Raw genomic sequence first — 20,665 nt, forward strand, 5'->3', positions numbered from 1 at the left:
CAGGGCCTCTAACATGTGATGTGCAGTCACTGTTCTGTCTGAAGCAGCTCAAAACAAAATCTGCAATGACAAATTAAAGGCTGGCACAGGAAGGAGACCCCAGCGTCATCCTAGGAGAGAGAAAGTGGGCGTGGCCTGCGAGCACTTCACCACCACTCAGAAGAACTGGAAGGTGTTGCTGAGGAGAACAGTGTCTGAAATACCTGCTCAGCTTGCTGCTCTGCACAGAATAGGTGGTTGGATGAATGACAAAAAAACAATCCAGTTTTATTTGACCCCGGTAGACGGCTGGAGGTCTCTTCCTGTTTAAATGGAGTTCTTCCTTTCCACCGTTGCCAAGCGCTTCCTTTTATTTAAGAATTCATTTCTGTTTATTGCGAACATTTTTGTACAATCCGTGTTTTGCTCGCAGAGGATCATCTGAATGTTGTGGGTCAGTATAAAACTGTTGTTGTGAAATGTGTAAATATTTAAAAATAAATAAACGAGAGGTTCCCGTCACTGATTTACACCGCGGACACTCTGACTGACAGCCCGGACAGCCAATAGCTGATCACAGCCCGGCTCCCAGGGACCAATCAGCGCAGCTGCTGCTCCTACCTCTGCCGGATGACGGTGAGCTGGACGCATTTCAGCACCTGGGAGCTGTCCGCCGTGCACGAGCCTGCCGACAACTGACGGTAAGACGAAACACGCACACAGACACACGCGCACACACGAACTGGTCGCGTGTTTGAAATGATGAAAAATTAAGCCAGGATCCGTGTCTTCAGCAGTGTGTGAGTCTGTGTGCGTGTGTGCGCGTGAGGTTCCTGCGACACGCAGGTGTCTCGTGGATCAGTCGCGGTGACGGAACCTGTTGATTGCGTCGACATGTTGTTCAGGATCAGATGAAATGATGGCGGGAGCGCGCAGAGCTCTAACCCCGCGTGCTCCACGTCAGGGTGCGTGACGTGGTCGGGAGGACTGTTGTGAGTCCGTCCACAGCGCGCGACTTTGTCGTTTATGAGGCCCGTGAAGTGTGCGAAGGCCACCGTGACGTCAGCGCTTCACCGGGGGGCGCTGACTAATCACACGAGTGCCGCGTGCCGTGTCACCGGGTCTCCGCCGGGTGTACCTGTAGAGAGCAGGCACACCCCTCCCCCTCCTGCATCATTCAGAGCTGAGTCCTGATTGGTCTCCTGGGGTGTGTTTAGTTTTAATGGAGCTCATTCACAGATTATATTTCCGCACAGGAGGAGCTCAGGAGGCCCAGCGCAGGTGTGATGTTTGTTACTGTTCCAAAATGTTCACTTTTAATAATGAAGGTGATTAAAGGAGCCCATCAGCACGGCTCACACCAGACAAACGAACACCTGACTCACCCTAATCTCTACCTACCTACCCTAAGCACCGTAGCCTCTGTTATTGACGGGCTTACCTCTGACTTACTTTGCTGTGCTATTACAGGTAATCAATATGAAAAGGTTGTCACATCTGGAGCCAGATGTGAGCCTTTGCTGACCCCCGGTCATGTGTTTATATCCTATGGAACTGATTAAAGGTCAATGATGTTATTTAGTAAACAAATAATGTTGTGGACGGTTTCAAAGGTTTAAACTCGGTCTGGAGCCTCAGAGACTGTTTAGGCTGAAAAACAACAGGAAGTGATGCATAAAAAAGTGTTTTTGTTCCTGTGAGAAACCAGTTTGCACTCTCAGGAGCTCTCAGGTGCTGGAAGCCAGCTCAGGTTTGAGATGATGATGCAGATTATTTAGAAGTAAAACGATTTTAAAAGTCTCAAATCTTTAAACACACCAAAATATTTTTTAGGGGTTAAAAAAAAATCAATCTTTGTGTCCAAACGTGTTGACAGTGTAGTCATCACTGTGGCTGCACACGGTTACTGTTTAGCTGATTCACACCATTATCTGTTTAATGGAGGATGATAAATGAAGATGTAAATCAGCCTATTTGCACCTGACAGGACGAGGTTACAGGCCAGCACATCAACAGGTGTTTGAAGTTGCCTTTGATAGCGACTCCTCGCTCTCCTCTTTCCTTTCTGCCTTTGTAGCTTCTCTGATTTGGTGAACTGGCCCTTTAAAGATGATCACTGACGCCACTTCTTTTTAAAAAATTATAAACACGTAAAAGATCAAATCAAACCAAACTACTCGCACAGAGCTCGCAGTGTGTCTGTGACGTATATCATGGAGGTGCTTTGGGGTTTCTTAACAGTGGACAAATGACATGATTTACAGCCACAGCATTAAAAGTTAGTGGGTGGGGCCACAGGTAACCTCATGATCTGTGACGATGAGCGATAACTCAGGAAGAAGATAAACACAAACTGTGCAGAGGTGTCAGCGTGCTCTCCTCAGGGTAACGACTCTGGACCTCTGCTCTATGGTCACGGGCTCAGATTGGAGGCTGTGTAAACACTGTGGGCTCTTTGGGCTGCTGCTGTTGGGAGAGTCTTTACCATCTGTGGTGACTGCGACTGCTCTGTAGCGATGTTTAGGTGGGTGACGTGCTAAAGTAGCATCCACACGATCTCCAGGACCCGAGTGCCCAGCAGAGCACTGAGACGTGAGTGTCTGCAGGACTCTCGGATGGGCGTGCACGCCGATCCCCCACGGCCTGCTGTGTCACTTCCTCGCAGTAAGAGTTATTAGGCAGCGGCCAATCACAGCAGAGATTAATTCAATCCTCGCTCTAATCATCTCATCCCAGGCCAGCCTGTTGATGCATGTAGTTTGCGTGCGTGCTGTGAGTGTTAATCTGCTACAACTATTTCTGTGTAAATACACACAGCCACACTCATTCCAATGCGACAGTCCAGTGATAATAATAGGAACACACACCTAATCCAAAACCAGATCGTAAACTGGTTAAAACTAAAGTGTTTGTGTGTCTGCAGGTGAGGATGGCGAAGGTGAAGCAGGTGGGCCTGTTGGCAGCAGGCTGTCAGCCGTGGAACAAAGACGTGTGTGCGGCCAGCGGAGACCGCTTCGCCTACTGTGCTACGCTAGCTATATACATCTACCAGGTGATCTACCTGTGTGTGTGTGTGTGTGTGTGCGTGTGTGTGTGTGTGTGCGTGTGTGTGTGCGTGTGTGTGTGTGCGTGTGTGTCTGTGTGTGTGTGCGTGTGTGCGTGTGTGTGTGTGTGCGTGCGTGTGTGTGTGTGCGTGTGTGTGTGTGTGTGTGCGTGTGTGTGTGTGTGTGCGTGTGTGTTGTGTGTGTGTGTGTGTGAGAGTGTGTAGATGCTGTAACACAAAGTTGGTGTTTTCTGGGTAAAGCACTGTCGATCGCCATATTTAAAGCTGTGACTCCGCCCATAAAAATCATAGAGCTGGTTTCTCTGTGGCTTGTGAGCCGTTGAAGTTTGCAGCTCTGTCTCTGGACCTGCTCCAGTGTGCAGCATCTTCAGTTTCATCTTATGTACTTTTGATTTGTTTCTGTGCTGCTGTGGTCCACAGTCTCCTGCATTTTTATTCCATGAACTTCTTTGTTACTTAACCTCCACAGCCAGTCCTGTCAGCCAATCGTATCGCAGCATATTATTTTCTGAGCCTCGCAGTCGGCGTGTTGAGGAGAAATCAGGACGTTGCCTTGTGAGTGAGTCTGTGTGTCACCGTGTTACATCCTCGTGCAGCAAACAGGACGTAGTCTGTATCAGAGGCACCATGATCGCAGTGCTGACACTTCATTCACACTTTATTCTGCAGGTGAGCAGTACTGATTCTTACTAACGCGGTCCGAATACTCGGGCGTAGCGTGCGGGTAATGTGGCGACAGCTTGCGTGACTGTCATCACAGGAATCCTCCAGAGGTTCTCCGGAGACAGCTGCTGGGGAAAAGGCGCCGCTTTCTTTTCCTGTTCTGTTTTCCTTCATGATTTTAGCTGTGAGTTTGCAGATCGCCGGGAACACCCGAGGTGGAGCTTGTCTGTCTTTGTGAATGTGACCGGGATGAACTGGGAATCCTGAAACAGGATTTTTGTTGCTTCTGTAAGTTGAACTGAGATTTGATGTAATCTGTTTGTTTTTTTGTTAATCTGGATTCACGTGTGCGAGATGACCTTTGAACTGCTCTTGTGGTGAACATTTTTTGGAATGTCCAGATCACGTCTGTCGCCTGAGCTCTGATCAATGCACGAGTCCTTTGAGGGGTTTGATTGTAGAGATCGTCCCAGCGGGCTCTGAGCTCTGACTCTGGGGAATGAATAACCCGTTCCTGGGTTTGCACCTTGTAGAGTACCAGCTCCCCCAGGGAAACCAGCTCATGTCACCAGGGATTATTTGCTGTCTGCACGGTGTTGCAGGAGGCACCGATGCAGATGGTCAGAACGAGACCTCCAGGAGGAGATGTAAACGCAGCAGCAGTGCTGGAGGTAGTCAGGAGGTGCACAGGGCGGCGACCTGCAGGAAAGGATTCTTGATTTCTTGGGCAGAGTTGTGGAAGTTGACAGATTTCTGAGAGCTGTTTCATTCGTTCTCTTGTCCTCGTTGCAGTTGGATCAGCAGTACAATGAGTTTAAATTGAGGTCCATCATGTCAGAGCACAAGAAGACCATAACAGCGATCAGCTGGTGCCCCGACAACCCCGACCTGTTTGCTTCGGCCTCAGCCGATAACCTCCTCATCGTGTGGAACGTAGCAGAGAAAAAGGCGGTGGCGCGACTCGACAACACTAAAGGTAGCTGGATGATCCACGCCGGCCTGTTTCAGCACAGATCTGTAAAGCCTCACAGCCTCTTCCTGTTTCTCAGGCGTCCCCGTGTCAGTCAGTTGGTGCTGGAACTCGGCCGACGGAGTGGCGTTCGTCTCCCAGCGCGGTCCGCTGTACATCTGGTCTACCGAGGTCCCGATCCTGGGGTCACGGTGCATAAAGAAGCCCACTCCTTCCTGTCTGACATCTGTCTCTTCAGATGGCACCCCACCAAGAAGGGGAAACTGGTGTTTGGACACACAGACGGGAGCCTGTCGGTGTTTCAGCCAGGTACCGACCAACACGAGTTTTGAATGTGTGGACGCCTGGAGGTCTGTGATCATTGTGTGTCATTCCCCTGAAAAGAGAAGGAATGTCAGTGGATTTTATTTGAAATTACAATAAATTATATTTACACATTTATATATATTTACTTAGAATATAGTTATTTCTTTGTTTCCTGTAAAAAGCTGACATGTTAGCCTGTTTTTAGTGTTCGTACCTTTAAGCATTTGTGTGATTATAATTACTCTGAAACGTCAAATGAAATACATTCAATAATTAATTACAGGAGATTACACCTTTAGTCACAGGCCGTGTTAAAAAAGTATTTTGATTTTATATTTGTAAGTTTTCAGTGTTTTGTATCCAGATGAGAGACGTGATGCAGAACACACGCAGTTTTCCCGCAGAGATTTGCACAAACATTCGTAGTAAGGGCCGTTTTCACAGGAAGTCAGGTGGGTGCGCGATCCTAATATGGTCGTGACAGCGCCCTGAAACCAGCTTATCCACTCAGAGGAATAAGTGGGAGGGGCTAAATCAGTTTGTGTCAGACAGAGGGTGAAGTGAGGAACCTGCACCGAGGTCCAAATTTAGATAAGTCAAGTCATCGTTATTTATATAAAACATTTAAAAGACATGAAGTGTCGGCCAAAGTGCTGAACAGAGGGATGATATCATAAAAGAATTAAAACAGAAAGAAAACATTATAGAAACACTGTAAGACATCCGTGTATGTTTGTAAACAATGTGTGCATGCAAATATGCATACATGCACACATATACAAATATGCACACATGCACACATACGTGAACATAAAATACATGTATAAGTGTCTACACATGCAAGCATCATCCACTGAGATAAAAGACCAGCATACAGGGAGTGCAGAATTATTAGGCAAGTTGTATTTTTGAGGAATAATTTTATTATTGAACAACAACCATGTTCTCAATGAACCCAAAAAACTCATTAATATCAAAGCTGAATGTTTTTGGAAGTAGTTTTTAGTTTGTTTTTAGTTTTAGCTATTTTAGGGGGATATCTGTGTGTGCAGGTGACTATTACTGTGCATAATTATTAGGCAACTTAACAAAAAACAAATATATACCCATTTCAATTATTTATTTTTACCAGTGACACCAATATAACATCTCCACATTCACAAATATACATTTCTGACATTCAGAAACAAAACAAAAACAAATCAGCGACCAATATAGCCACCTTTCTTTGCAAGGACACTCAAAAGCCTGCCATCCATGGATTCTGTCAGTGTTTTGATCTGTTCACCATCAACATTGCGTGCAGCAGCAACCACAGCCTCCCAGACACTGTTCAGAGAGGTGTACTGTTTTCCCTCCTTGTAAATCTCACATTTGATGATGGACCACAGGTTCTCAATGGGGTTCAGATCAGGTGAACAAGGAGGCCATGTCATTAGTTTTTCTTCTTTTATACCCTTTCTTGCAGCCACGCTGTGGAGTACTTGGACGCGTGTGATGGAGCATTGTCCTGCATGAAAATCATGTTTTTCTTGAAGGATGCAGACTTCTTCCTGTACCACTGCTTGAAGAAGGTGTCTTCCAGAAACTGGCAGTAGGACTGGGAGTTGAGCTTGACTCCATCCTCAACCCGAAAAAGGCCCCACAAGCTCATCTTTGATGATACCAGCCCAAACCAGTACTCCACCTCCACCTTGCTGGCGTCTGAGTGGGACTGGAGCTCTCTGCCCTTTACCAATCCAGCCACGGGCCCATCCATCTGGCCCATCAAGACTCACTCTCATTTCATCAGTCCATAAAACCTTAGAAAAACCAGTCTTGAGATATTTCTTGGCCCAGTCTTGACGTTTCAGCTTGTGTGTCTTGTTCAGTGGTGGTCGTCTTTCAGCCTTTCTTACCTTGGCCATGTCTCTGAGTATTGCACACCTTGTGCTTTTGGGCACTCCAGTGATGTTGCAGCTCTGAAATATGGCCAAACTGGTGGCAAGTGGCATCTTGGCAGCTGCACGCTTGACTTTTCTCAGTTCATGGGCAGTTATTTTGCGCCTTGGTTTTTTCCACACGCTTCTTGCCACCCTCTTGACTATTTTGAATGAAACGCTTGATTGTTCGATGATCACGCTTCAAAAGCTTTGCAATTTTGAGACTGCTGCATCCCTCTGCAAGATATCTCACTATTTTTGACTTTTCTGAGCCTGTCAAGTCCTTCTTTTGACCCATTTTGCCAAAGGAAAGGACGTTGCCTAATAATTATGCACACCTGATATAGGGTGTTGATGTCATTAGACCACACCCCTTCTCATTACAGAGATGCACATCACCTAATATGCTTAATTGGTAGTAGGCTTTCGAGCCTATACAGCTTGGAGTAAGACAACATGCATGAAGAGGATGATGTGGACAAAATACTCATTTGCCTAATAATTCTAATGACATGGCCTCCTTGTTCACCTGATCTGAACCCCATTGAGAACCTGTGGTCCATCATCAAATGTGAGATTTACAAGGAGGGAAAACAGTACACCTCTCTGAACAGTGTCTGGGAGGCTGTGGTTGCTGCTGCACGCAATGTTGATGGTGAACAGATCAAAACACTGACAGGATCCATGGATGGCAGGCTTTTGAGTGTCCTTGCAAAGAAAGGTGGCTATATTGGTCGCTGATTTGTTTTTGTTTTGTTTTTGAATGTCAGAAATGTATATTTGTGAATGTGGAGATGTTATATTGGTTTCACTGGTAAAAATAAATAATTGAAATGGGTATATATTTGTTTTTTGTTAAGTTGCCTAATAATTATGCACAGTAATAGTCACCTGCACACACAGATATCCCCCTAAAATAGCTAAAACTAAAAACAAACTAAAAACTACTTCCACAAACATTCAGCTTTGATATTAATGAGTTTTTTGGGTTCATTGAGAACATGGTTGTTGTTCAATAATAACATTATTCCTCAAAAATACAACTTGCCTAATAATTCTGCACTCCCTGTAGATGACAGGATATTTTTGAGTTTAGAAACGGTCCTGAGTTGGAAAAAAATGCCACGAACAACTGGATTTATTTGCTTGTCCAGCTTGAGGGTGGAATCAAAAATGAAACCAAGATTTTTTACGTGGGGATGTACACGAGCTGATAATGGGACAAGTCGTTTCTTATAAGACTAACAGAGTCCTGCTTACCGAAAATTATAATGTTGGATTTGTTGTGATTTAATTTGAGAAAGTTCAGAGACATCCAGCAATGTATGTCGCTAAGACACTCTGAGACTTTCTGCAGCGTACTGTCAGCACCTGGTTTTAGAGAGACGTAGAAATGTGCATCGTCTGCATCGGAGTGACAGGAAATTTGGTGTTTCTGAAAAATGGAGCCTAATGCGAGCATGTATAAGGAGAATAAGACCGGGCCCAGAATAGAGCCCTGAGGTATTCCACAAGTGAGTGTAGCTGGGAGGAGTATTTGTTACCCAGCATCACAGAGTAGGATCTGCTCTCCGGGTAAGAGGCAAACCATGTTAGAGCAGAGCCTTGAATGCCGACACGTCTTTAGACGGTTTAGTAGGATCGTGTGGTCGACAGTGTCAAATGCTGCGCTCAGGTCTAGAAGAATCAAAACGGTACTTTTTCCAGTGTCAGCAGCTAAAAGCACATCGTTGAACACCTTCAGTAGAGACTCTGTGCTGTGGAAGGCTCTGAAAGCAGACTGCTATTTATCCAGAATATTATGTGTGTCTAAGAATGAAATAAAGAAGGATTATTCTGTCAATCATGCAAATTCAGTGTGTCCAAAGAAAAGACCTTTACCCCCCGTTCTCTTCTTGAGGGAGTAAAAGCCAAAAGCACGTGCTGCGCCCGGAGTCTTTAGAGGGGACAGATGAGGAGGACCCTGTCAGTGCCTTGGAGTGGGACCCTTTGTCAACCGACTATTACTAGGTCAGATCTGAGAGCAGTAAAATAGCTTTTTGTCTGGTCTGTGGCCCGTTCGCCCACAGGAGCGATGAACTGGTTGCCTCTCTTTCAGTGTCTAACCTTCATAACGGCATCCGGCTGGTGGACAGCGAGGCCTTGGCCTGCATCACGTCGTTCTGCTTCCCCTCAGCTGCCGCGTCCGTGCAGTGTTTGGCCTGGGTCCCGTCTGCGCCCGGCATGTTCATCACCGGAGGTAAAGCCTGAGTGTTCACGTGGGATGTGTGTTCCCTTCTGTTTGCTCGGGTGGACGTGTGCTTCGGGCAGCCGGTGTGTGGGACATGCCGCTCTCCTGCTGACATCTTTATGCATAGATTCTTATTTGCATGATAATGAGAACATTTGACTTGTGAAGTCCACAATAACACATTTAAGTGGGTTCACTGAATATATTTACAGTATGAAAGAGCCTCCGAGGCGTGTCCAGTGATTTGTTCTGTCCCTCAGACTCGCAGGTCGGCGTGCTGCGAGTGTGGAACGTGTCTCGCTCGACTCCGCTGGACAGCTTTAAGCTGAAAAAGACGGGATTCACGCTTGCATGTCCTCAACTCCCACTGGCCAAGAAAGGTACCGTCTTTAGTAAATGAGCTGTAACAGCAGGAGAGATGAGAAACACTGAAACAGCTTCAGTTTGAGTCAAGATGGAGCAGTCGGTCAGAGCAAAACCCAACAGACACGCACCCATCTCAGCCATCCACCCACCCATCCATCCATCCATCCACCCAGTCCAGCCAGCATCCACCATCATCCATCCATCTCGTCACCATCCATGCCATCCAGCATCACACCAGTTCATCATCCATCCATCACAGCCATCCACCCACCCATCCAGCCCATCCACTCATCATCCAGCCACCCACCCATCCAGCCATCCACTCCATCCATCCAGCCACCATCCATCATCATCCATCCATCCGTCATCCATCCATCCATCCATCCATCCATCCATCATCATCCATCCATCCATCCATCCATCCATCCACCCATCACCCATCCATCCATCCATCCATCATCCATCCATCCATCCATCCGTCATCCATCCATCATCCATCCATCCATCCACCATCCATCCATCCACCCATCCACCCATCCATCCACTCATCTATCATCCATCTATCCATCATCCATCCATCCATCCATCCATCCACTCATCCACTCATCCATCCATCCATCATCCATCCATCCATCCACCCATCCATCCATCCACCCATCATCCATCCATCCACCCACCCACCCACCCACCCACCACCCATCCATCCACCATCCATCCATCCACCATCCACTCATCCATCCATCCATCCACCCACCCATCCATCCATCCATCCACCCATCATCCATCCACCCATTATCCATCCACCCACCCATCCATCCATCCACTCATCTATCATCCATCCATCCATCATCCATCCATCCACCCATCCACCCATCCATCCATCCATCATCCATCCACCCATCCACCCATCCATCCATCATCCATTCACGCATCATCCATCCATCCATCCACCCATCCATCCACTCATCCATCCATCCATCCATCCACTCATCCATCCATCCATCCACCCATCCATCCATCATCCATCCATCCATCCATCCATCCATCCATCCATCATCCCTCCGAGGTGGAAGCAAAGATTAAATATGCACTGTCCAACTATTTTTCATTCATTTCTCACTAAAGTTTAAACAGATTGATAGCTGTGCAGTATTAGAGATCTCTTAGACATTTAAGAGCAGAAAGTTACTCAGCAGTTAAACAAAGATGTAAGGATCCTTTAAAGGCCAGGAGAAGACCTGCTTTCCTCTCACACTCCTGAGATCAGCAAACATCCTGAGCAGCAGACCCTCAGCGCTGGCAGTGGATGAACGTTCACATTAATACAGAGAGTTTTACAAACTGCCTGTGTTGGATCATTTTCCAGTGATGAAAAGTAGCTTTTTCTGTGTATCTGCTGTCTAAAAGGTTAAATTCAGCATCACAAAAGTGTTAATGAATGCCAGAAGTGCTGAGCTTACAGTGACTGTTCTACATTTCAAGGAGAAAACAGTTAAAAATCCAGAATCTGGATTTTGTTAAACAGTCTTCATAAGATTTTGGTTTTGCACTGCGCGTGCAGGATTACAGCTGCAGCTCATCTGCATCAGGTTCTGTTGTTAAAACCCTGGATCCAGCTAGCACTTTCCACAGGTGAGTTTGTCACAGCCCTCTTCTCTCTGCAGCTCAGAGCTCCTGCTCCCCCAGTAAGAGTCAGTACACCAGTTCCACCAGTGAGGCGGTCCCTCCCCCGACCCTGTCGCAGAACCGCTCCTTCTCTCTGCCTCCGGGCCACGCCGTCTGCTGCTTCATGGACGGAGGCGTGGGGCTCTACGACATGGGAGCCAAGAAGTGGGACTTCCTGCGAGACTTGGTATTCTTTGGCATCCTCACATGTGAGTGACAAAAAAGGAGCTTCAGCTCACCGTGTCACGTCTTCCTCAGGGTCACGTAGAAACCATCTTCGACTGCAAATTTAAGCCCGATGATCCCAACCTGCTCGCCACGGCCAGTTTCGATGGAACCATCAAGATCTGGGACACAAACACTCTAACAGCTGTTTACACCTCCCCCGGAAACGAAGGAGTGGTCTACTCCCTGTCCTGGGCTCCGGGTAGGCTAGCTGCACGCATGCACACAGCACACGCATGCATGTACACACACACACACGCACACGTAACTGTGTGAAACCTCTGTGATATGTAAAACCTCAGGAGGGACCCGGTGAGGCTGTTCTCAGCTTTATTAGCTTGTTGTAGATATAATTCAAGATTCAAGAGCTTTATTGTCAGTACAACAGCATGCACAGCATGCAGCGTACTGACGTGCTGTTTCACTCCAAGCCTCCCGTGGTGCATTTATAAGTATATAAAAGATGTATCTCCAAAGATATAAAAGTAGGAATTACAAATAAACAACATGTTGTCTTTGTGTTACATATCAGTCGATACACGATCAACACTTCATGTTTAAAAAATAATAATTTAGAAAAACCTTACAGGTGCAGTCAGTCATTTTCTGAGGTTATTTAATAGAAAACATGATGTAGTTCTTGTAGATATGCTCTGAACACTGTAATGACGTCTTCTGATAATCTGATGTGTTCTCATAAACTCATAATTCATGTATTAAAACTAAGGAGTGGGTTTGCAGTTTGTAGAAGGCGCCACGTTCCCCCAACATTTTGAATACAGCAGACGTCTCCTTGTGGATAAGGACGCGTTCCTCGTATATGGCTGCAGGACCGGCTGTAGCGCGCAAAGGCGGAGGAGAAGTCGAAGGCGTTCTCGTGCAGTGGAGAGACATTTAGATCTGTGTCTGCTCGCCTCATCTACTGAACTGAAGTCACCTGAAAACGTGAAGAAAGAAGAACAAACAGAGAAGCAGCTCATCGTCTCAGACTCCCTCTTTATACCAACAGAGGAGTCGCCCCCTGCTGGACATGAGGAAGAATGCAGGTCAGATTGGCCCAAACAGAAGAAGCCTGTGGCTGTAAAAGTGACGAAGCTTTTACCTGGAAATGCTCGATGTGCTGCTGCTGCTCAACAGGAGACAAACCCGGAGTGACGTGTGACGTTTCCACAACCACTAAAATCACGTCTCACCAGCAAAGTGATAATAAAGTAAAACAGACATTGTGCACGGTGTCAGTTCATCAGCAGGAGTGTCATTCTCCCACACTCTGCAGTCGAGGATCAGGATGGATCGTAAGTTTTACTGCATGTTTCATCCTGACAGTACAGAACTCCATATTTACGACACATGAAGCACAGACGTAGTCAGAGCCACAGCATGTCAACAATCACCTCCACAGCGACACGTCAGAGCTTAAAAAACATCCTGCAAGCCAACATGACACAACACGACATATAACTGATGACCCACAGAGAGCAGGTCTGCAGGTCAACTCGCTCTGACGCTCAGCAGCGTCTTCGTGTTTCTGCGAGAACGGGAAGCTGAACCACAAACACGTCCCACCTGGACAATGACCTCGTTGGATGACCCTCTGGATCAGGCTTTTTATTTGCACAACCACAGAAATCCCACAAATCCAGTTTAGCATTAACTGTGAAACCACGGGAACTCGCGCTGACGTCACAAAGTTTCTGTTTGCTTCGTCCTCAGTCGGCAGCCGCTGCTGTACTTCCTGTGTGCGCTCTAATCCATTCACGTTTTCTTGGCTGTTGGACTAAAATTCGCCGGCTCACAGCGAACACACACACACACCATGAAGTGGTTAAATAACACGGCTTTAAATTATTCTCCACTGTGGAAATGCAGATTTCACTCTGACCAAATTATTATGTTTTTCTTTATTCCCACGATGCAACAAAGGTTTACAGTTACAGGTCACACGGTTCAAATAAGAGATACCGCTGACATGCATGAAACATATATTCTATATATGAGCGTATAAAATGACTGGATACATCTAAAGTCGATAATCGTATTCACACGTCCATCTTTCCAAAGGTTATTTTTAGCACTGCACCGCCTGATAATGACGCAGGAACCTCTGGAGCTGAAAATGAAGCGAGCTGCAGTTCCTCTACTGACCAGTTGAGGGTGTCTCCATCAGCCAGCAGCTGCACACAGAGCGTTTAAAACATCACAGACTGTAAATAAACGATGGCCACTGTGACATCACTCGGTGTTTTGGGGGCTTCTCGTCCTGAAGTCTCATCATTAGCCACCTGAGCTAACCGCGCGTAACGACACTTTATGGTAACATGTCAGAGAAATATTTCAAAGTGAAAATAAATCAGTTTGATGATAAAAACGGAGCGGAGACAGTAAATACAGTCAGCTGATCTTTATTGCTCTAGAGTACACAACACACGGCAGCAGAGCGTCGACCAATCGGGCGACGTCCCGCGTGGCAGCGGTTTATCTGTTGCACAGATCAGAACTGCAACAGCTGACAGTCATCACGGGCGGACGATTCAGGATCCTGCAGGCCAGCGACTTCAAGCAGCCCTTTGTGTGCGTTACCACTGTGAAAACCAAAGGACAGAAAGTGACCGTCACACATCGTCCCAGCCGCTCACAGTGCCCGTGAGTCGGCCCAGCAATGCATTTGTTCTCTTTTCTTTGCATAAACGTCACAGCGACGCAAGGCGAGACTTACCCGGCCCAGAAGTGATGACGAGAGTAGAGCAGACATCGTTGGAGCTGGAGCACGTCTCCACAGGACGTGAACAGAACTTCTGGCCTCCACAGTGACACTCCAAGGCTTCACCTGCAAAACACGTCAAAGAACCACCTTCAGCCGTCGCCAGCAGCCCCACGGTTCACTCACGCCGCGACAGACCGTCTTACAAACATCAAATAAATGTAACAGACGAACGGAGAGCAGGTCTGCGGGTTAACTCACTCTGACTGACGGCCAGCAGCAGCAGCACAGCGAGCATCACAGTCTTCATGTTTCTGCGAGAACAGGAAACTCAACCACAAACACTTCCACCTGGACGACGATCCCGTCTGTCGGTCGGGCTTTTTATTTCTGCTTTTTGCCTAATTTGGGAAAAGCCACAAATCCAGTTTAGCATTAACTGTGAAACCCCGGGAGCAGGTTGGTGTCGACATCAGCTGATATTGACACTTTCTAAGATCCTTCTTGCTTCCTGAGTTTTCTCTGTGTAATAAAAACACTTATTTATGAACACGATGATGAAGTCTGTGGTTAAACTCGGCCTCTTGCAGCGGCGAATCTACATGGGTGGCATCCGGTGGCAAGTGCCGCCCTAGTTTGCACATGACAGTGTTGTTTATTGAAATAGCATGAACACTTTGAGCATAGTTGCCGTTAACAGTTAATATCAATTCTTAAACTGAATACATTGCATAGTGCCCCTCCCCCACCATTAACAAATGGTTCAGCCCATAGCGCAGAACGGCTTTTTTCTTGTTGTCAGTAGCAACCGATGCTCATGATTGTGCCAGAGCACATTTGAACAACACCTCGGGAATTCCAGAGTTCACACAGATGGCTGGTTGTTACACTGTGGAAGTGGACGGAAGCTGAGTGTTATTAATCCTGCGGGGTCCACGGACGTGTCGGCGCCTCCAAATCACATGACTGATTTAAGCTTTTGATTACAAATACATATGAGCCATGCTTTTTTCTAAATACCATTGTCATGTTTTTTTAAAAAGCTTTTTTTTCTAAGGACGGAACGAAAACAGCAGAGAAAGAAGAAGTCAACGTGTGGGATTTGGTTGTTTAGGAAGAGCGGGAAGTTTTGGGAGTGACGGCAGAGGGAGATTTCTGACATGTGGGAGTTTTGTGACCTTTGGTGTGTAGTCGTTGTTTGTTTTGTGTGTCAGTGAGGGCACTACTGAGCGTCACAAAGGTAGACTGCAGTGGAAACCCAGAGCAGTGATGCGCCTGCAGCTGTCAGGCCTGCAGCTGCATCGCTGTGCTGTTCTCTGTCCTGTGGCGGACAAACAAACTTTTTACTGGCACAAATAATTTGGGGCATCTTATTGTGACACCTGATTGTTGTCTCAATTTAGTTTTTAGTAATATTATTAAATGGCTGTACAAAATGTAAAAAGGCCAGGTGTACTGGCTGCATTTTAGAGAAATAGTTGTATATGTTCACAAAATGTACCGTTTATATCTGCATTTCAAGTTCTACAAATCATTTACTCAACACGTCTGTGGTTTAACAGGAAAATATACGAGCAGGATTTGATGTTTTTGTGTGATTTCAGATCAGTTATATTAATACAGTACGTCATTCAGACACGTGAGGTCGAGCGGAAAAATTGATACCAAGCAAGCCAAGAAAATAAAATGAAACGATTCAGATTGAAGAGCTTTATTGTCAATACAGCAGCATACAGTGTACCGAAATTCTGTTTCACCCACGTCCTCCGTGGTGCATTTATAAGGATATAAAAGATATATTTAGAGGTGAAATACAAATGCAGACTCAAAAGGAGTCAAAGCTGGCCGGTTATATTTTGGACCTCAGAGGGTTTAAAGCCAACAAATCCTTCAAAACTAGGTGGAAATCGTTGCTAATGACGGCGCAGATTTCTGACATTTTGTGTAAATTTGAGCAACAATTAGATTTTTTTCTAACAAAAACAGTGAAACTGAAGCTAGACTTGTGTTTGTAAAGTAACCGCCACATGTTGTGTTGCTTTCTGGGTTTTATACTTATTAGGTACATATTCATTTATTATACAGGTTATACAGTACATAACATCAACATTCACGCGTTATGTAACTAAAGTGTTTCATTATGTGGGCTGCAGAAAATAATTAAGTTACAGATTATATTTCTATGAAAAGCATGTAAACTTACAGCATTTGAGTCGTTTGATGCATAATGTAACACCTGCGTATGTGTTTAAAAAACAGGCTTTGACTTTGCCGCTCGTCTCTAGCTGTGGCCCTGGGCTCCTGTGTCCGAGCAAAGACACCGTTTCAGTGTTGAGAGACATCACAGACTGTAAATAAACGATGGCCACTGTGACATCACTCGGTGTTTTGGGGGCTTCTCGTCCTGAAGTCTCATCATTAGCCACCTGAGCTAACCGCGCGTAACGACACTTTATGGCAACATGTCAGAGAAATATTTCAAAGTGAAAATAAATCAGTTTGATGATAAAAACGGAGCGGAGACAGTAAATACAGTCAGCTGATCTTTATTGCTCTAGAGTACACAACACACGGCAGCAGAGCGTCGACCAATCGGGCGACGTCCCGCGTGGCAGCGGTTTATCTGTTGCACAGATCAGAACTGCAACAGCTGACAGTCATCACGGGCGGACGATTCAGGATCCTGCAGGCCAGCGACTTCAAGCAGCCCTTTGTGTGCGTTACCACTGTGAAAACCAAAGGACAGAAGTGACCGTCACACATCGTCCCAGCCGCTCACAGTGCCCGTGAGTCGGCCCAGCATGCATTTGTTCTCTTTTCTTTGCATAAATGTCACAGCGACGCAAGGCGAGACTTACCCGGCCCAGAAGTGATGACGAGAGTAGAGCAGACATCGTTGGAGCTGGAGCACGTCTCCACAGGACGTGAACAGAACTTCTGGCCTCCACAGTGACACTCCAAGGCTTCACCTGCAAAACACGTCAAAGAACCACCTTCAGCCGTCGCCAGCAGCCCCACGGTTCACTCACGCCGCGACAGACCGTCTTACAAACATCAAATAAATGTAACAGACGAACGGAGAGCAGGTCTGCGGGTTAACTCACTCTGACTGACGGCCAGCAGCAGCAGCACAGCGAGCATCACAGTCTTCATGTTTCTGCGAGAACAGGAAACTCAACCACAAACACTTCCCACCTGGACGACGATCCGTCTGTCGGTCGGGCTTTTTATTTCTGCTTTTTGCCTAATTTGGGAAAAGCCACAAATCCAGTTTAGCATTAACTGTGAAACCCCGGGAGCAGGTTGGTGTCGACATCAGCTGATATTGACACTTTCTAAGATCCTTCTTGCTTCCTGAGTTTTCTCTGTGTAATAAAAACACTTATTTATGAACACGATGATGAAGTCTGTGGTTAAACTCGGCCTCTTGCAGCGGCGAATCTACATGGGTGGCATCCAGTGGCAAGTGCCGCCCTAGTTTGCACATGACAGTGTTGTTTATTGAAATAGCATGAACACTTTGAGCATAGTTGCCGTTAACAGTTAATATCAATTCTTAAACTGAATACATTGCATAGTGCCCCTCCCCCACCATTAACAAATGGTTCAGCCCATAGCGCAGAACGGCTTTTTTCTTGTTGTCAGTAGCAACCGATGCTCATGATTGTGCCAGAGCACATTTGAACAACACCTCGGGAATTCCAGAGTTCACACAGATGGCTGGTTGTTACACTGTGGAAGTGGACGGAAGCTGAGTGTTATTAATCCTGCGGGGTCCACGGACGTGTCGGCGCCTCCAAATCACATGACTGATTTAAGCTTTTGATTACAAATACATATGAGCCATGCTTTTTTCTAAATACCATTGTCATGTTTTTTTAAAAAGCTTTTTTTTCTAAGGACGGAACGAAAACAGCAGAGAAAGAAGAAAGTCAACGTGTGGGATTTGGTTGTTTAGGAAGAGCGGGAAGTTTTGGGAGTGACGGCAGAGGGAGATTTCTGAGATGTGGGAGTTTTGTGACCTTTGGTGTGTAGTCGTTGTTTGTTTTGTGTGTCAGTGAGGGCACTACTGAGCGTCACAAAGGTAGACTGCAGTGGAAACCCAGAGCAGTGATGCGCCTGCTGCTGTCAGGCCTGCAGCTGCATCGCTGTGCTGTTCTCTGTCCTGTGGCGGACAAACAAACTTTTTACTGGCACAAATAATTTGGGGCATCTTATTGTGACACCTGATTGTTGTCTCAATTTAGTTTTAGTAATATTATTAAATGGCTGTACAAAATGTAAAAAAGGCCAGGTGTACTGGCTGCATTTTAGAGAAATAGTTGTATATGTTCACAAAAATGTACCGTTTATATCTGCATTTCAAGTTCTACAAATCATTTACTCAACACGTCTGTGGTTTAACAGGAAAATATACGAGCAGGATTTGATGTTTTTGTGTGATTTCAGATCAGTTATGTTAATACAGTACGTCATTCAGACACGTGAGGTCGAGCGGAAAAATTGATACCAAGCAAGCCAAGAAAATAAAATGAAACGATTCAGATTGAAGAGCTTTATTGTCAATACAGCAGCATACAGTGTACCGAAATTCTGTTTCACCCACGTCCTCCGTGGTGCATTTATAAGGATATAAAAGATATATTTAGAGGTGAAATACAAATGCAGACTCAAAAGGAGTCAAAGCTGGCCGGTTATATTTTGGACCTCAGAGGGTTTAAAGCCAACAAATCCTTCAAAACTAGGTGGAAATCGTTGCTAATGACGGCGCAGATTTCTGACATTTTGTGTAAATTTGAGCAACGATTTGATTTTTTTCTAACAAAACAGTGTGAAACTGAAGCTAGACTTGTGTTTGTAAAGTAACCGCCACATGTTGTGTTGCTTTCTGGGTTTTATACTTATTAGGTACATATTCATTTATTATACAGGTTATACAGTACATAACATCAACATTCACGCGTTATGTAACTAAAGTGTTTCATTATGTGGGCTGCAGAAAATAATTAAGTTACAGATTATATTTCTATGAAAAGCATGTAAACTTACAGCATTTGAGTCGTTTGATGCATAATGTAACACCTGCGTATGTGTTTGAAAAACAGGCTTTGACTTTGCCGCTCGTCTCTAGCTGTGGCCCTGGGCTCCTGTGTCCGAGCAAAGACACCGTTTCAGTGTTGAGAGACATCACAGACTGTAAATAAACGATGGCCACTGTGACATCACTCGGTGTTTTGGGGGGCTTCTCGTCCTGAAGTCTCATCATTAGCCACCTGAGCTAACCGCGCGTAACGACACTTTATGGCAACATGTCAGAGAAATATTTCAAAGTGAAAATAAATCAGTTTGATGATAAAAACGGAGCGGAGACAGTAAATACAGTCAGCTGATCTTTATTGCTCTAGAGTACACAACACACGGCAGCAGAGCGTCGACCAATCGGGCGACGTCCCGCGTGGCAGCGGTTTATCTGTTGCCACAGATCAGAACTGCAACAGCTGACAGTCATCACGGGCGGACGATTCAGGATCCTGCAGGCCAGCGACTTCAAGCAGCCCTTTGTGTGCGTTACCACTGTGAAAACCAAAGGACAGAAGTGACCGTCACACATCGTCCCAGCCGCTCACAGTGCCCGTGAGTCGGCCCAGCATGCATTTGTTCTCTTTTCTTTGCATAAACGTCACAGCGACGCAAGGCGAGACTTACCCAGCCCAGAAGTGATGACGAGAGTAGAGCAGACATCGTTGGAGCTGGAGCACGTCTCCACAGGACGTGAACAGAACTTCTGGCCTCCACAGTGACACTCCAAGGCTTCACCTGCAAAACACGTCAAAGAACCACCTTCAGCCGTCGCCAGCAGCCCCACGGTTCACTCACGCCGCGACCAGACCGTCTTACAAACATCAAATAAATGTAACAGACGAACGGAGAGCAGGTCTGCGGGTTAACTCACTCTGACTGACGGCCAGCAGCAGCAGCACAGCGAGCATCACAGTCTTCATGTTTCTGCGAGAACAGGAAACTCAACCACAAACACTTCCCACCTGGACGACGATCCCGTCTGTCGGTCGGGCTTTTTATTTCTGCTTTTTGCCTAATTGGGAAAAGCCACAAATCCAGTTTAGCATTAACTGTGAAACCCCGGGAGCATGGTTGGTGTCGACATCAGCTGATATTGACACTTCTAAGATCCTTCTTGTTTCCTGAGTTTTCTCTGTGTAATAAAAACACTATTTATGAACACGATGATGAAGTGTGTGGTTAAACTCGGCCTCTTGTGTCCGAGCAAAGCCACCGTTTCAATGTTGAGAGAATCGTGAGTCAGAGGAAAAACCAGCTGGTTCAAAGTTCCTGTTTGCTGTGGACGTCCTCAGACCAGCTTTGATGCTTCCTGTACGTCTGGCGATGCTTCGCTGCTGCTGTGCTTCCTGTGCGCTCTAATTCATCAGCAGGGACAGTTTCTTTAATCCGAGGCTCACAGATAACAGGAAGTTCACACACAGAGCTTTTAGATTGCCCACAGGGTTTATGCTGTTTTGAGAAATCAATCATCTTTGCCTGTTTTCTTCTTCTT

General features: G+C 46.1%; 2 protein-coding genes and 1 pseudogene across 2 annotated transcripts; 1 reads left to right on the forward strand and 2 right to left on the reverse strand.

Annotated features, from left to right (window-relative positions):
• Positions 1-724: 724 nt before the first annotated feature.
• The window catches only part of LOC120734669, a 37,144-nt pseudogene continuing 17,203 nt past the window's right edge, over positions 725-20,665 (forward strand).
• LOC120734667 (lymphocyte antigen 6D-like) lies at positions 13,569-14,441 on the reverse strand. The gene is made up of 3 exons (XM_040033608.1): positions 14,353-14,441; positions 14,107-14,217; positions 13,569-13,972 (listed from the first exon to the last, which is right to left on the reverse strand). Exons 1-3 carry the CDS (start codon positions 14,399-14,401, stop codon positions 13,866-13,868), a joined length of 267 nt encoding a protein of 88 aa, XP_039889542.1. The 5' UTR covers positions 14,402-14,441; the 3' UTR covers positions 13,569-13,865.
• Positions 16,583-17,299, reverse strand: LOC120734666 (lymphocyte antigen 6D-like). The gene is made up of 3 exons (XM_040033607.1): positions 17,196-17,299; positions 16,950-17,060; positions 16,583-16,817 (listed from the first exon to the last, which is right to left on the reverse strand). Exons 1-3 carry the CDS (start codon positions 17,242-17,244, stop codon positions 16,711-16,713), a joined length of 267 nt encoding a protein of 88 aa, XP_039889541.1. The 5' UTR covers positions 17,245-17,299; the 3' UTR covers positions 16,583-16,710.

This window comes from Simochromis diagramma, unplaced genomic scaffold (genome assembly GCF_900408965.1).
Source record: "Simochromis diagramma unplaced genomic scaffold, fSimDia1.1 OVJJ01000571.1, whole genome shotgun sequence".
NCBI lineage: Eukaryota > Metazoa > Chordata > Actinopteri > Cichliformes > Cichlidae > Simochromis > Simochromis diagramma.

Coding starts and splice junctions, on each gene's coding strand:
- LOC120734667 (XM_040033608.1), bottom strand. CDS start 14,401: ATGAAGACTGTGATGCTCGCTGTGCTGCTGCTGCTGGCCGTCAGTCAG. Junction 14,218..14,352: donor GCTGCTGGCCGTCAGTCAGA/GTGAGTTAACCC, acceptor CGTGTTTTGCAG/GTGAAGCCTTGGAGTGTCAC. Junction 13,973..14,106: donor CGTCATCACTTCTGGGCCGG/GTAAGTCTCGCC, acceptor TGGTTTTCACAG/TGGTAACGCACACAAAGGGC.
- LOC120734666 (XM_040033607.1), bottom strand. CDS start 17,244: ATGAAGACTGTGATGCTCGCTGTGCTGCTGCTGCTGGCCGTCAGTCAG. Junction 17,061..17,195: donor GCTGCTGGCCGTCAGTCAGA/GTGAGTTAACCC, acceptor CGTGTTTTGCAG/GTGAAGCCTTGGAGTGTCAC. Junction 16,818..16,949: donor CGTCATCACTTCTGGGCCGG/GTAAGTCTCGCC, acceptor TGGTTTTCACAG/TGGTAACGCACACAAAGGGC.